The sequence below is a fragment of the Pinus tabuliformis genome, chromosome 2_2 (genome assembly GCF_031772625.1).
Source record: "Pinus tabuliformis cultivar Carrire ecotype Pingquan chromosome 2_2, CPIR1, whole genome shotgun sequence".
NCBI lineage: Eukaryota > Viridiplantae > Streptophyta > Pinopsida > Pinales > Pinaceae > Pinus > Pinus tabuliformis.
Window position 1 is genome coordinate 625,575,277 of NC_142300.1, and position 16,103 is coordinate 625,591,379.

The 16,103-nt window shown below is 39.0% G+C and overlaps 1 protein-coding gene across 1 annotated transcript in view; it reads right to left on the reverse strand.

The window, feature by feature from the left end:
• Window positions 1-11,086, reverse strand: part of LOC149194195 (B3 domain-containing protein Os06g0194400-like) — a 55,726-nt gene extending 44,640 nt beyond the window's left edge. The window contains exons 1-6 of the mRNA XM_089407344.1: window positions 10,769-11,086; window positions 10,608-10,670; window positions 10,313-10,420; window positions 9,068-9,096; window positions 8,797-8,974; window positions 8,515-8,721 (exon numbers count right to left, since the gene is read on the reverse strand). Of these exons, the coding sequence (XP_089263470.1) occupies window positions 8,515-8,721; window positions 8,797-8,974; window positions 9,068-9,096; window positions 10,313-10,420; window positions 10,608-10,670; window positions 10,769-10,837 (654 nt within the window). The 5' untranslated portion in view covers window positions 10,838-11,086. The remainder of the gene's footprint in view (window positions 1-8,514; window positions 8,722-8,796; window positions 8,975-9,067; window positions 9,097-10,312; window positions 10,421-10,607; window positions 10,671-10,768) is intronic.
• Window positions 11,087-16,103: the final 5,017 nt, after the last annotated feature.

Sequence of the window (16,103 nt, forward strand, 5' to 3'; positions counted from 1 at the left end):
GCTTTTTCATGGTCAAAATGAAAATCAGATGTTGAAATAGATGGAAAGGCAAGGGTTTGGACACAGTCATTTGAAGATGTCCCATTGACACCGCAACCATAATTGTGCACAGCAATGCTTTCAGTTTCCTTCCTATCTGAAGTTTTATTGCATGGAATAACTTGCTTCATATCTTGTGTGTCCAATTTCTCAGAATTCCTCTGACTTGTATGGTGCCTATTTAACAACTCAACGCTTTTACTGCTAGAGTTACAGTTTTGTGAATCCCTTTCTTTCTTAAAGTAACGCAACATACCACCTTCAGGTTTGTCTCCATACATACCAGATGGAAGAACATCATCTGGACCCAGCTCTTTGTACACAGATATGGCCTTCTCCACATCAGATTATGTTTGACAAAACATGATGCGGGAGAATCCCTCACTCAAAGTAGGTGGTTTTTTGGCTTGTACCATCTGATTGATAGTAATTGCAGCTCTACCTCCTTGCAAGCCTCCCTCGTGTTCAATACGTTTTATTGCCCTGCTTATGCATAATTTAGTAGGCAAGTCAAGCACAAATGCATGCACCTCAGTTTGGGATCCTGCAAGCTCTATAAACTCAAGCCACTGCTCTTTATTAAGATTGCAACGATCAATGATAACACTTTCACTGTCACAAGAGGACCCCTTTGACTCCCCGTTATCAGTACCTCTATGCATTGATATTCCATCTCTGCATCTGCCTTGTTGACTGCTTATTCCACTATTTTTAATGGGGATTGGTATTTCAAGTTTACATGTCTTGTGGCAGACTTGATATTTTCTATATTTCAATTTTTCATTTCTATAACTTACATGGTTGATTTCAAAATATTTGTTCTTGGGTGTTTCATCATCATTAAATCCTTCTCTACATTCTCTATAAATTGTTAGGTTGTTTTTCATTTGATTAGTCTCTGGAGTCTCATTTTGTTCATTCATTGTATATTGTTTTACTTCCTCTTTTATAGATTCTACATCTTCAAGTGTTGTATTTTCAATAACTTCATCCTCTTTGACATTAAGGTCAATGTCATCTGGAACTTCATCTTGATTGACATCATTTTCATATTCATCATTATCTATTACATCTTCATTTTCATTATCGTCAATCTGATCAAAATCTTCTTCTCATGCTTCACCTTGTTTTGTTTTTTCATTATCGCTATTATCTTCCTTATTATTGATTTCCTTTCGACATGCTTTAACTTCTACAAATGATTTTTCTAAATGCTGAAATGCTTCTTGAATTTTACTAAACTACTCCATGAATTCAAGACGTGAACATAATGCCATATTGTGAGGCGAACAACGTTCAAAGACTTGCATGGTTATATTGTGCGGCATGGCTCTGATACCACTAAAGCAACAAAACTTATAGCTTGTTGTCTTTTAATGTAAAAATACACAAAAGGTATTTTGTAATAATAATTCAGTATATATAAAATGTACAAGTGATGTAGAATTTTACAATGAGGACCCGCATATATACTAGGCAGGTGTCCCTTCATGATAAGGCATGTCTTTTAGACATGCCTTTTCACTTAACTAATGACTTCATAACATAATTGTTACTTGATTACTTAGTATTTATATTATTTATATTTATTTATTTTGTTATGAATTATATTCATAACAAAATACTCGTGTTCTTGTATGGTTGTCACTTTATGATCCTACTGCCATTTTTGTTTTACTGTTGAATTCCTTTGTGTAATTGCTTTATGATGAAAAAGATCACAATAAAAAGATTAACCTAATGAAAATCATAAGAAATAATTATCAATTAGAGGATAATTGAAAAATCAACATGAAAGTGGTTAGGACCTAGCTCTACATCCTATCTAGCACTGTAAGACTCGAGAGAAATGGGTTGTTGAAATCCCTTACTATAAAGCTCTCAGATTACGCAAGAAAAAGTATCTTCCTTTAGAAAGACTAATGAAATTTTAAACCCAAACAATGGTTGGAATGGAGGTTGATAAAAAGGTTCTTACTTCTGATAGGTTGCCTATTTGGAGCTTCAAAGACTTCTCCCTTCAGAGAAGTTATTCAATATGAACATCTAAATACAAGGTCCAATTTGGTAAGACGACCAATAACTATGATTCAAAAAAAAAAGTATTCCTTGCTCCATAAAAAGGTACAACTAGCATCAACTTTGAATGCTAGGCAGGCCTCTTTGGACCTGAAGATCATAGTGTAACGTATTTTTGCTTATCAAATTAAATTACAAGTTTTTGGTTGGTTGGTCATTAATCAAAAATTGCTAACATAATCTCATTTAGCAAAAATTGGCTTTACAAATGATAAACATCCCATATATGGCAAAATCGAGTCTCTTAAGCACATTTTGTAGAAGTCTCAATTAGCTAGAAATGTTGGCAACAAATTCAAAAACATGTTCCTTGTATCTTCTAGGGGAATATCCATTCGCAAACTACATTGTTAGACGACTCTAAACAACTGATTTTTACAATTTCAATGGCTTTTGGATGTCCTTGTACTAAGATGTAAGTTCCTTCCCTACTTAGGATTCGGCAAGAGATTGTGCCTTCAACTCCAAGGTAATGATTTTCTTTTGGCTAGAGATGCCAAAAATGTTGATATCTATGCATACTGTAACTCAAATATTGTCTCAGTTTTTCTAGCATGGAGGAATATGACTTGATTATTTTACATATTTTTTCTTTTGTAGACCTATTCTAATTAATATAATATATTGACTCAAAAAAATAGGTGGACCAACAACATTAGGGAAGAGATTTTGAGGTTGAAGTTCAGGCATTCTTACATATTTTGCATGGACAAGTAGTCCTCCCTCAAATTGGAAGGAAAAAGGGAAATTCAACGTCTTCTTAAGTTGTATGGATCCCAATAGGGGTTAAAGAAAGTTGGACAAGTTGTTTATGCTTGAGACTTGGTGCTCTTCTCCTAAAAGCAACTTTGTCTTACATGCATCGTGATTGAAGATTGAAGAAGGTTCATCAACATGGTACTTCTCAAATTGAATTCCTTTCGGTAGATGAAAAGGATAAACTAGTTCTGGAACCTGAAGCCTTTTTGGACATTAAAAAAAAAAAAGAATTCTAAAGCACAGTAGTGATAGGTTTATTAATAAAATGGAACAATCCTTCTGTTAATATGGCACATCATAACATAAGAATGTTTTCAAACAGTTCCCTTATTTTGCTACGAATCTTTGGAAGCAAAGAATTTTATGGAGGGGCAGCAAGTGTTATGATCATTTGAGAATGTTTTCAAACAGTTCCCTTATTTTGCTACGAATCTTTGGAAGCAAAGAATTCTATGGAGGGACAGGAAGTGTTATGATCATTTCAAATGTTTTTTGTTGGACACCTAATCCTAATTGGGTTAGTGTGGAAGTCGAATGGACAAAAGCAGTCCAAGAGACCTTGGAATCTGAAACCCAAGAGTCACATAATGTACTATAAATGTAAATCATTTGTCAATAAAAATTGTACTGCATGTTTTATCTTTCATATCTCTTGTGTTGTCCATGGGTGTTTAACATGGTATCAGAGCCATGATGTGTGGCCTGTGTAGTTTTCTCACGGTTTAGCAACTGGTCTAAGCTGCCTTGAATAATGTTGACCTAGTCTTCATCACCTGACCATTTATTTTAGCTGAAGCGCATCAGATCTGCAACTAGGCATTGTATTCCTACCTGCGGCCTATCAGAGTCTGCACAACAGTGCTGCTATTTACCATTATTCCCTGACATTTTAAACTGTTGGGCTTCCATATACGCCACTGGCCTCCATTGATTGTCCACACCTGCGCTGCCCTGACATATTCCATTTATGATTCCTGCGCTTCTCTGATCATAAACGTTTCATATTCTCGGAATGATGTCCATCAGTTACATTCGAATTTTGTCTGCCATATTCCCTTGAAACTGTTGTTGCTTAAAACCTGACATACGTTTGAACCGTGGACGCTTGTGTTACAGTGTGTGGGGTCTGTCATATTCCATTTATCAGACCTGCGTTTGACGTTACCTGCATTCTGAATAATTTCTCATTTGAATCAGTGTGTAGCGGTTTTGGACGGCCATACAGCTCCAGCAAAGTGTATCAGTGCAAGCATTGATGATTTGTTGAACGCTGCCTGACAAAGAATTGTAGAGGAAGTCTATGATATTGCAGAGCCTGCAAAAAAAAAAAAACTTGTAACTGCTCAAGCGCCGACTGATCTAGTGATTCTGGTTCAGATGCAGCAAATTGGCTGGGTGTTGAAAGTCTTATGGGCGTATGTATATCAGATGGTATCGATATACGTGTGGAGTGGCAATCGCACGGTTTGATGCATATATCTGCGCAAAACCTGCATTCTTCAGTGTTTTCCGCGTGAAAACTCGGATTCTAGAGTCGAGAATTTCCCATAAATATCCTTGTGCTCGGGTGTTTAAGGTGATATCTCGTTCCCTTTCATTACCAGCTCTCCGAACTGTAGGGGACAGAGTTGAGGCATATTTTTGGAGTGCATGAGATAGAACAAATCTGCCAGGCGTTTTAGTAGATTATCGTTCTCATTCTTACTTCCGCCATTACCATAATATTGGAGTAACTTATTTCTGAAAGGAGCGGCAGAGTTAGTAGGATCATATATCTCCCATCTGGATGCCGGAAATATGTGCTTGTTCTTTTTATACCAATGTCGTTCAAACAACTTTTCCAGCATGTGACTCATCCTTTTCTATGGTAGCATCAGCTGTTGTCCGAATGTCTTCGTGAATATCAAAATGAAAAAGCGGTCCACTTTTTCCCTTACCTTATTTGTAATTAGCTCATAGAAGCTATGTTGATGTGGAATGATGAGGTCCTCCTTCACATAGAGTAAATTCTCTACAGAAGTTGTTCGAATCTCTCTAAATTCAGGTGCGAGTTGCTGCTGAACAGAACGGAGAAATTCAGCTATTGTGTCTCCTTTGCGAACCTGAATAACTCTTCTATGACCTGCCCCATCCCAGTAACTATGGAGGTAAGCCACCAACAAACAGTTTCTTTGTCTTTGGACCCTTGATTAAGTCCATGCTTTCTCTTGGAATAGAACGTTTAATCTCAACCGTTCTTCCATCCAATGTATGCGTGTCTTTTATAACGGCATCTATAACTGAAGGATCCGAATAAGTCACAAACCCAAAACCACGAGGGTGCTCCATCAACATATATTCTGAGATGTATCTGTCAGCTCCATCAACATATATTCTGAGATGTATCTGTCATATATTATGTTATCGTATTTGAGTAAATATACGGTGCTGCTCGATACATGATATGTGACTTCGTAAAAATATAAAATAATTTGTTGAAGTTGGATTGTGGGCACATTTTTAAAGGGTTTTATTTGAAAGTCCGAACGCGTTGTCTTGAATTTTAGTCCCACACCCAGTAAAAATTGGTGGTCTGCGTTGAAAACTGAAGATATGCCAATGGTTTGATCGTATGCCAAATGCTTTACTTTGAAGAAGTGGCTTCAATGCATGTCATAAAAATGAAAACTTTGGATTACCTGCTTGCTTAGCCCGAGCCATATTTTCAAATTCAGGCTCCTATATTTACAGCTGTCTGGACAAAGAGGAGCCTATTTCAAGAGGAAAAGTTGGTTTCAAAGCATCTTCAAATCAAGTTCTATTAGTTTGTGTTCAAGTTGGCCTTTGTGGGCAGATTTTATCATTGTCACAGAGTCAAATCTCCTTAATAATTGGCTGCATATACCTCTGAAGCAGGGGCAAGTATTCTCTAATCTCCATCCTCATCCATTCCATCAAAGAACTGAGACATTTTTATTAAAGCTGCCTGAATGGTATGGTGATTTGTTTCAAATACACTTTGAATAGTTTGAATTCCATTTGCAACCAAGATTTTGTGCTTCTGTCCCTATAGTTGGATCTGATTTGATTGCTGGTGTCATTCATATTTGTAAATACTTTGCCGAGGTTGATCGCTGTAAATTACAGTTCAAAGAATGCCCATGACATGGTGTTATAGTTATTGAAGTTTTGATAACCATCATTTCTGAAGGAGTACTTGAAGGATCCAAACAAGTTTGCAGTTGTTGCTGCCCCAATTGTGGCATTGTATTTAAAACTCATTATAGTGCATTGATTCCTTGATTCCACTGCTGCATAAAGATTTTGGTGAGCTGATTGTAATCTTTTTGCACACTGATCATTTGCTGACATTTATAAAGGCTATTGCTGTGTACTGTGAGTAGATATTACTTTTCTGCATTGAGTAGTAGTGATCAGTTTTTTAAGGTGTAAATCAAACATTGAAGAAAAAATGGCCAGAACCAGTGAAGTATTACAGTTCCTTAAAACTCTGATATTATCTACTGTTGATGACACATTACAAATCAGCAAAGGATCTCTCTCAGAAATTCAGACATGTCTACAAAATGCACAGGAAAAGATCGATTTTTTGCAGCTTGAATCACAGCTACAGCAAGAAAAGCTACATCAAAATAGACACCATTCTGAACCTGTTTTTGTTCAGAACATTGAGACAACCACCCATCAGCAGCATGTTAATAATGTTACAGTTCATTCAAATAAAGCAGCAGTTGTATATGCAGATGCAGAAACTCAGTATGCACTTCCCAAGCCCATCATCAGACCTTGGGAACAGCTTGTCCACAACAAGCACAGAACAGGTCTTGGATATGACAAGGACTTGTCCTTTCACATTCCAGACTATGCCAACCCATTCAGTTTCAGAGTGTTGGATTCATTCATGACAATTGACCTGCTCCTCATGACAGCTCACCTTCAGCTGTTCCAGAATCTGCCCCTCCTCCACAGCAACAACAACAACAGATCGTAAAATGCCAACACTGTGACCGAGTTGGCCATCTGAAAGATCACTGTTTTGATCTTCATCCATGTAAGCACTGTCATAAAACCAGCTATTCTTCACACAGATGCTTCAGAAACAAACGTCCTGCAAGAACAAAGATTCATCTTGGATGGATCGCTTCTTGGCAATGGGCATGAACAGCCAAGAAGATATTCCAAACACATGTCAGAACTTGTTCCAGAGTATTGAACAGTCTTGCAGTTGAGTTTTATCCATCATCTCACCTTGTATCTGACAGGGGGGAAATGATGGTCATCTACAAGCTTCAAAGTCACATCAAGCGAGCCTGAGCCACAACCTGCCACACCAGTTTCAGAGTTGTAGCCAGAGACAAAGATGCCCCTGAACATGCCTTCAGTTGGCGATCTGGGACACTTCCTCTAGCAGAAGACTTCAGCTTCTTGCCAGTTTTGGAAGAGTTCCAGGAACAAAATTGAGAACACTTCCTCTAGCAGAAGACACCAGCTTCTTGCCAGCTTTGGAAGAGTTCCAGGAATTGCATTAAGCATTCCAGAGTTGTTGGTTATCCTTAAACCATCACAGGTTGAGACTTCCCTTTTCAGGTTGAAGTTTTACCTTTTATGCGGGGTGAGACCTCCCTTTTATGGTTGAAGGTTTCCCTCTTTAAAACAATAGGATCACTTCCTCTAGCAGAAAACTTCAGTTTCTCGCCAGTTTGGAAGAGTTCCGGGAACTGCACTAAGCATTCCAGTGTTGGTGGTCATCCTTAAACCACCGCCCTTTATACCAACATTTCATAGAGCACATTCAGCCTAGTGCTGCCATGCATTTTTTGCACATTTTGTATTACAGCTCTCTTCTTGGACTCATACATAACCCTTCGGATTAAGGGGGGGAATGTTGGACACCTAATCCTAATTGGGTTAGTGTGGAAGTCGAATGGACAAAAGCAGTCCAAGAGACCTTGGGATCTGAAACCCAAGAGTCACATAATGTACTATAAATGTAAATCATTTGTCAATAAAAATTGTACTGCATGTTTTATCTTTCATATCTCTTGTGTTGTTCATGGGTGTTTAACATTTTTGAACCTTTTTGAACCTTCTGTATGGTAAGTAGTCATGCAACACGGTTACTTGTTTTGTAGGGAGAGTTACACGGGGGAGTTATCCGTTTGATGGGTATTCATGTATAGGAAGCACTTAAGCAGCACAGTCACCTCCTAGGTGGGTATAATGTAAGATAGGCAATTGTCCAGGGCAACTACCCATTTTGTATAAGATATACAAAGCAGTGGATGAACCAACCTGGAATGTAAACGAAAAGGGTTCCTTTATGAATAAAGGGGATTTAGGATTTTATAGCCCAAGGAAGGTGAATTTTAGTTGTTTATAGCACTATAGCACTTGGTTGAAGTCCCCATTGTGTACAAGAAATGGTGGTTGACACCCTCAAAGGTTTAAATCTGAATTAAATGTCTAAGTCTAATACTGTGCATTCTTTTATAGAAACATTTCATGGATTTCTTGTACATGCGTGCATTCTATTTTTTTCTGGATGTACATATATAATATCAAAAATTAATTCTTTAAACACTTGCAAAACTGCAGATAACAAGCAATTTTCATTATCAGAGAAATGAGAGTAGGAACCTTAAATCTTTTGGGCTCAACAAGCTCAAAGATCAATGCATCCCCATCATCCAGCTTGTGGTCAAGTGCGAAACCTCTCCATCCTCCACTAAGGCCTGTCCTGACAGCAATATATACAGTGTCACATTCCTCACCATTTTCATCTTCCAGCACCATTTTTGTATCTTCTGTGGGTAAGTATTTTCGGCAAAAGTCTGTTGGGAGGCCCTGCAAACACAATTATTAGATAAGAATTTGCCCTTGCAAGGATCCTTCAATTTATGTGATTGCCTTTCTACTTACCAGCCAAAAGCAACTGGAAACATGGGATCGAACCAAGGACTTTATAAAGGAGGGATGTTTGGATCCCAACTCTTCCACAATCTTTTCAGCATTCTGCATTGCCTGCATCCTAGCTTCATATGATGCCAACTTCACATCATCCAACATTTGATTTTTGCCGAATTTTTTTCTGCCATAACTGCCCAACTTCATATCTCAGAAACTTGCATCAATAGTCGGTATTCCAGCTCAAAAAGACAGGTTGCAAATGTAGAAACACAGGACAATTTACCTTTTTCGAGGACGAGAAAAGTCATCAACCTGCCAGAAAACATGCACAAAGGGTAGCAATATGCCATGTTAGCAGAACTCATGATACAACTGAATAAACTTATAAAGTGAATGCCCTGCACCTCCCACCCAAGCCTAAGTGGCAACGTTAGTATATTGTTCCCAAACCAATATTTGAAAATGGCCATACTTTCTAAGTCCTTGATTTTGGGGTCGAAGGGTGTAGTCAAAGGAACCCAATCTTCCTAGCAGATTTGATATTTTTTGGACAGAGAACACACAAATTTTGGGCAGAGCCTACTTAGATATATTATTTTCGGGATTCTCGGGTAGGTGAGAGAGCTGCAAGCATCAAAAACACTGGGAATTGAACATAGACCAGTGGAAGTAAAGTCCCACCTGTTTACCACTAAAGCACAGCACAAATAACAGATTTTCTAAACAACTTTATCCTAGAATTATCAAAATAGTTCAATGAGACACAAGAAATATTTTAAAAGTACATAACACAAATATTGCAGCGAAAATAGAAGTAAAACAGTGACTAATTTTAAATTTAAATATTAAAAAGTAACAGTATAGTATAACTACGTCAGTTGAGGTACTACTTAACCACAGCCATGTCCACCAATTTTCCAACAGTTTTATCCTCGTGGCAGAGAAAACGTAATTGAAAATTTAATAATGTCCATGCATGACCGGAAAAGGGCAATAAAACAGTAACTAGTTTAATTTTAAATATTAAAAAGTAACATTTAAATATAACTAGGTCAATCGAGGTAAACACCACCAGTGTACTACTTAACCGCAGCCCCAAACAGTTTTATTCTCCTAACAGAGAAAACAAAATCGAAATTTAACAATGTCCATGAATGACCAGAAAAGGGAAATAAGGCTGGAGAAATATAAAAGAGCACATAACACATCTCACAGAAAAAATAAAAGCAAAAGAGTAATTAGTTCTAAATTTAAATATAAATTAGTAACATGAAAGTATAACTAGCAAAAGGATACACCAAAGCAGAGTAAAACTGATGACAATTATAACAGGGTATTTATTCATAAGTGAAGTCAACCAACTATTTATCCATCAACCAGAGTTCACTTCTGGCTGTGGTTTTGCCATCAGTATAATATGAGTTTCAAAGGATGGGGTGAGGTGCAAATCCCTCAGCAGAATAGCTACCCTGAACCTTACTCCTAAACCAAAGGAAGCCCTGTTCAGGACTTGTTTTGCAGAGCTTACTTCACGGTAAATGGGAGTGGGGAGACGTGAAACACGCGACGAACACCGCCGCTCCAGAAGCAGCCCTTCTTCTTCTTTCATTCGCCGGGGTTTCACCACCTGCCGCGTCTGGAAAAAGCAAATGCAAATTCAATATCGAAGCATTTTCAGCCACAGGAATTCGGGAACCAACAGACACAGGTCATGTCAAATGCAGGACCCAGACCAAAAGCAAAACGAAAGAGTAAGGTCTCGACCCTATGACCTGGTGTCTCTCACAGCAAACATGATATCGTGCAAATTTTATCAACCATACCTGCGATTTGGAAGCAGAAGCCACCGCCTGAATGCCTTCGCGGAGCTTTGTCAGCCCGAGATCCTTCATAAATCACCCACCCACAGAGGAAAAACTATCAATGGAATTACAGTGATTCATACAACTGGTTCTGTTACACAATGTGTATATGTAAGGGTTACCTCCATGCGCTTCTTATTCTCCTCCAATCGCTGTTTTCGAGCTTCCTCGTAAGACTTTGATATCCCCATTGCTGCAGCTTGCGAATAAGAATCAACAGAATCTTTGAAGGCCTCTTATTCACAGGGAAATGCTGCAACTGGGGTTCTCAATAAGAGTTGAAGTTGCCCGGTATGTTCCACAGTACATGACAGGAGTACATAACTGCTAATTTGACCGTTTGAAACGACTGCGAAAGGTAATATCCACATTCCTCGATCTTCGGAATTAAAATGAGAATTTTATTAGTGTTATATGAACAACAATTACAGAAATAGTGTCGCCATTTCCCGCCTTAGATGAGTCGTATGCCGCGAATTCCAAAATTTGCGGATATAAAGGCAAAACTTGTCTTAAATTATAGGTATTACCAGCTAGTGGAGGCATGGGTCATTTCTAACTTCAAGGTGAGGTGGACTTCTTATAATGTTGGTTCGCAAAATATTTAAATGTTCTCAGGTATATTTATATTTGATTTTAATTTTAAAATATTTCAGATGTGGTTATGCAGTTATTTTTTTTTTGGTTATCTTAATTAGTTAAGTTTTTCTTATTAAAAGTATTTTTTTTAAATGTTTTTTTTATCAAAAGTATTCTTTTAATGAGAGGTTATAAGTTCAATTTCTTTTTATGTTTTTGAATTAGGCTTTGAGTTCGCTAGAAGTAATATCGTGGATGTAGTTATCACTAATTTTGTTCATGAACCACATTGAAAATAATAAAAAAATACTTTAAAAAAAATTATTATTTTTTTAATTTTATAAATTAATATTAATTAAATAATTATATATTAAAATTAATTTTATAATAATTATTAATATATTTTTTTGTCGGTCAACAAGCTTGCATTATATTATCAAAAGGAATTAAGTGCAAAATTCAATTCCAAAGGCCCTTTCTTCTCATGCCAGCCAGATTTAGAGAGCATAGGGCCTCGAGGAAAACAGTTACACCCAGTACCAAAATTAATTTATGCTTGGCCTACTGGCCATACCATACATTTACCAAAATTGAGCCACATCTACAATAAGAAACAACCTCTCAAGGAGGCGGATTGGGCAGAAAGACAAGAGGGGCAGCAAAGAGAGTTGCATGATCATGCATGTGGAAGTCAATGTGTTCTATCCTCGCCTCCAAAGTGTAAAGGTGATCATTGGTGCACCGATGTTTTCGTCAAAGGCTTTCCATATCGTCCAGAATCTCATTCTGGACATGTTGTACATAATTGATGCAAGCCGCCAATTCATTTCAGTCCTCGTAGCGATGGTTCCCGTAATATCTATATTCAGTTGGACATGGTGCAGCTAGTTTGCAATCGTATCCAGGGTGACTAGAGCTAAAACTTACCCCAAAGAGCGAGCAAGAGAAATGGTCACATCCTCCTCTGTGTCCCGGCTGGTGGCATCATCAAAGGACGAGTGGTTGCCCTCATTATGTTGATGATTCACTTTTGGACAAGGAGTAGCCCCCCCACCCGGCGCGGCATTGAGGCGAGCCAAGGGGAACTACATATGGCCAATGACAGACAGACAAACCCACACCGACTAGAGCATCACTTTCTAAGGGTCTTGCATTTTAACCTCCCTTTTGACAAAAAAAACCAAATTGAACCAAAATGAGCAGTGAACAGGAAATCACATAACCAATTATGGATTTAAGACATCTGTGGTTTATATCTTTTGACTTAGTTACCGGAGATTCCACAGTAAAAACCATTTTTTCGTCAACGTTTCAAATCCCAACCGGGATCCATCATCAGGACTTCTTGAATGCTTGGTAGCAGAAGAGCTAAATTGAGGGATTAAATAGTAATGAGGAGAGTAGATTTTGGGTTTTTGGAATGAGATGAATGTCGGCCCCTTTTTTTTTTAACCAGACCCTACTAACCTCGAACTAAAGGCTCAACACTTCAGTTTCCCGAGGCCCTCTGCACCACCCCAAATCAAGCTCGCGCAAATTGCACCCTTCCTAATGAGAGTTTGCGCGACCCACCAAGCCAGTAGGACAACAGGAGGCAGTCGTCACAGACCCGCCCCTTCCAATACCGATGGAACTGACTTGAAGCAGCTCCCACCTTGAAACCAAATTGGAGCCGAAACACAGACTAAGGAGCCAGTGACGTGGCCCAGAGCACAATTCATCCTCCGTGGGAAAAACTAGACAAACAAACAACAAACTCAAAAGACCCTGGCGGAGCCATAGTGTCGTAACCACCTCGGCGTGCCAAGATCCCACGGGCCTCCCCAGGACGAGACCTCGCCTTTCTCCCAGCTAATCCATACCTCACATCCCTCGCCTGCCCAAGGCCATGACTGTTGTCAGGCAAACCACAATTTGAAACCCAAATTCTCTACAAACCCCCACCTCATCGCCCAGCACAATACACTGAAAGCCTTCCTAGGTCGAGATGGAGATTTAACGACACAGCCAGTGGGAAGGACATTCACCTGCTAGGTATTAATGATGCCCATAGTCATTAAGGAGCATTCAGTGGGCATGTGGAATCCAAGCAAGCTTCGTACACCACCCATCCATCACATGTTATTTCGATTTTGTCATCCCCATCACAGAATAATAATTATTAATATTATTTTAAAAATAACTTTTATTTAAATAATAGAATAATGAAATATGAATTCTTTATTTAAATTTATTTTTTATAAACAATATATATATATATATAACCCGCATAGAAAAAGTGAAAAAGGATTAATAAAGATTAAGATAAAAAGAGATGTATAGAAAGGATAAAGAAATCAAAAAAATGAAGGAAATGTGAAAATGAAAAAATTGAATCGAACAAGCCTTATCTTATCCCCGAAGGAGAGTCAGGGAGATTAAAGATACTTACAACTCATATTGCCTCATCCATGTCCCACTCTGTAGCTATCATTAAAAAAAACTAGTACAATACAAAGTATAAATATGAATATCTTAAATAGGAAAATAAATGAGCCTATAAATGGTTCATGATCCTAGCATACCCCAATCATGAAATTAGTTATCATATCGAAATACATTTTAAAATAGATTGTATTCCACTAGTTTTTATTACATATAAAGCAGCAGAGCTCGACTCAATGTCGGGTCAATCTCCTTCGACCGCGATCACTCGACTAGGCAAATCCAAGAAATCTATGTTGCTCGACCTAAAAAGTTCTCATGAGAGCACTCACCCTGCATAAAAGGTTGCTTAATAATGTTCAGTTGCTTCACTTCGGTCTGGGAGAATAGTGAAACAACTCTACCAGCGGGAAATCTTTTTCCTTAAAAAAACATGGCAACATGTAATGCACACTATAGACATGGTTTTTTTCAGAGGAAAAAATCAGAATAGATTATATTAAGATGATATAATGATCAGCATTACAGATGTCTCAGAGGAGACATTTTACAGATAGAGAGGATAATTGATAACATGATAAAGTCCCCATGTAAGGTGGACGGAGAGAGATCATAAATGTAGGACCCCGGAGGCCGCAAAAAGACATGAACCTGGGTCATCATAGTTCTTATCAGAGTGGAGATAATGCCAGATATAAAACCATATATGTGTCCAGATATACACAAAAGAAGATATATGAGATGGGCCGTGGAGGCCGCAAAAATACAGGAACAAAGGATTCATTCGGGAGTAAAACTGCCTGTAGAGAAAAACGAGCTAATCCGATGTGGGCATGGAGCCCGAAATAGACATCAAAATGGAGTGCAGGGGCTGGCAGGAATTCTGGAAGACACGATTGTTCCTCCATTTCCAGATGAACCAGCAAGTGAGGATGAAAAGAGCACGCCAGGAGGGGCGCTGAGAGCTCCACCAGAAGAAGCCATCCTGTACAGTAGGAAAGAACCGGTGAGAGAAACCATAAGTGAGAGAGAGCTCGTACCAGATTGAAGAAGAGGCAGCACACTCGAAGAACATATGGAAGTTTGTTTCTTGATGTGAAGAGCACAGTTGACACCTGCTGGGACCGTGCCAACCTTTTTTTTGGAGAACCTCCCAGGTGAGGTTCTTGTTGGAGAAGAGAAGCCATGAGAAGAGGATCGCTTTTAGAGGGCAGGGAGCTTTCCAGAGCTTGGAGGGGAAGGTCGGGAGAGATGGCGGGAGGTTAGATAAGAGGAGAGAGTAGAGATTTTTGACAGTGAGAGGGAGGGTGGGCTTCTCAAACGACCATACTAGCTCATCCTTAGTGCCTAATTGAGTGATACCTTTGTGAGAGAAGCTGTTGATAACAGAAAGCCAAAGGGGGCAGAGGGGGGGGGGTAAGGCTAGTTGGTATTCATTTTTCCAGATTGGCTGTTGAGAGGACCACGAATCAATGAGCTTGTTCCAGGTAAAAAGGCCCTTTGAATGGAAAAAGGCAAGAAGAGCTGGGGGAATGGAGGATTCAAGCCTGTGCTGAGTGGGATCGATGCCGATGAGAACATTCTCGCCTGAAACGATAGACCATCTTAAGTTCTGCAAGAAAAAGGATTGTATCTTCCTGAAGTTCAACCAAATAGAAGAGCCATTCCTGATGCCAAGAGTGGACCTCCTGTGCCAGTAAGATATATTCCGTCCTTTGAGATATTTCTGTCTGATGAAGGTGCTCCATGGATTGTTGCCATATATGCCTCGGTGTAGAGATTTGCATAGGAGCGCTTTACCGAAAACCCTCATGTGCAAAAGGCCCCAACCGCCAGACTTCCTTGGTCTCGAAATGGAATCCAATTTGACAAGGTGGAACTTTGATTGGTATGAGCGTCCGCCCCACATGAAGTTTGCAGCCAAAGTCTTCATTTTGTTGGAAACGGATGCGGGCAGAAGGAAGAGATGACTCCAAAATACTGCAAGTTGGGAGAGCACTGATTGTACCAATATGAATCTACCTGCGAGGGAGAGAAAGCGCATTTCCCAGCTTGATATTTTGTTGTAGAAACGGTCGATAATCCAGTTCCAGTCACGAACGCAATACCCCTTTGCTTTTAATCGGAAGCCCAGATAGGTGAAACCCTCATTTAACAGCGCTAGATTTACACCGAAACGGTCAGCTATCCATTGAGCTAATTGGAGATTTGTTCCATTGTGATATAGCACAGTCTTTGATTTGTTGATGGCCAAGCCCGTGGCCAAATGGAACTTCTGAAAAATTACATATAAGCAGGCCCATGTGGATTTGCAGAGGATAGCGAAAACCAAGATATCATCAACGAAGAGATTATGTGAAAGAGTGATGTCCTTACACATTTTTACAGGCTTGCATCTTCCTTCAGAGACAGCTAAATTAATGTGGGCGCTGAGGGAGTTCATGACCAAAATGA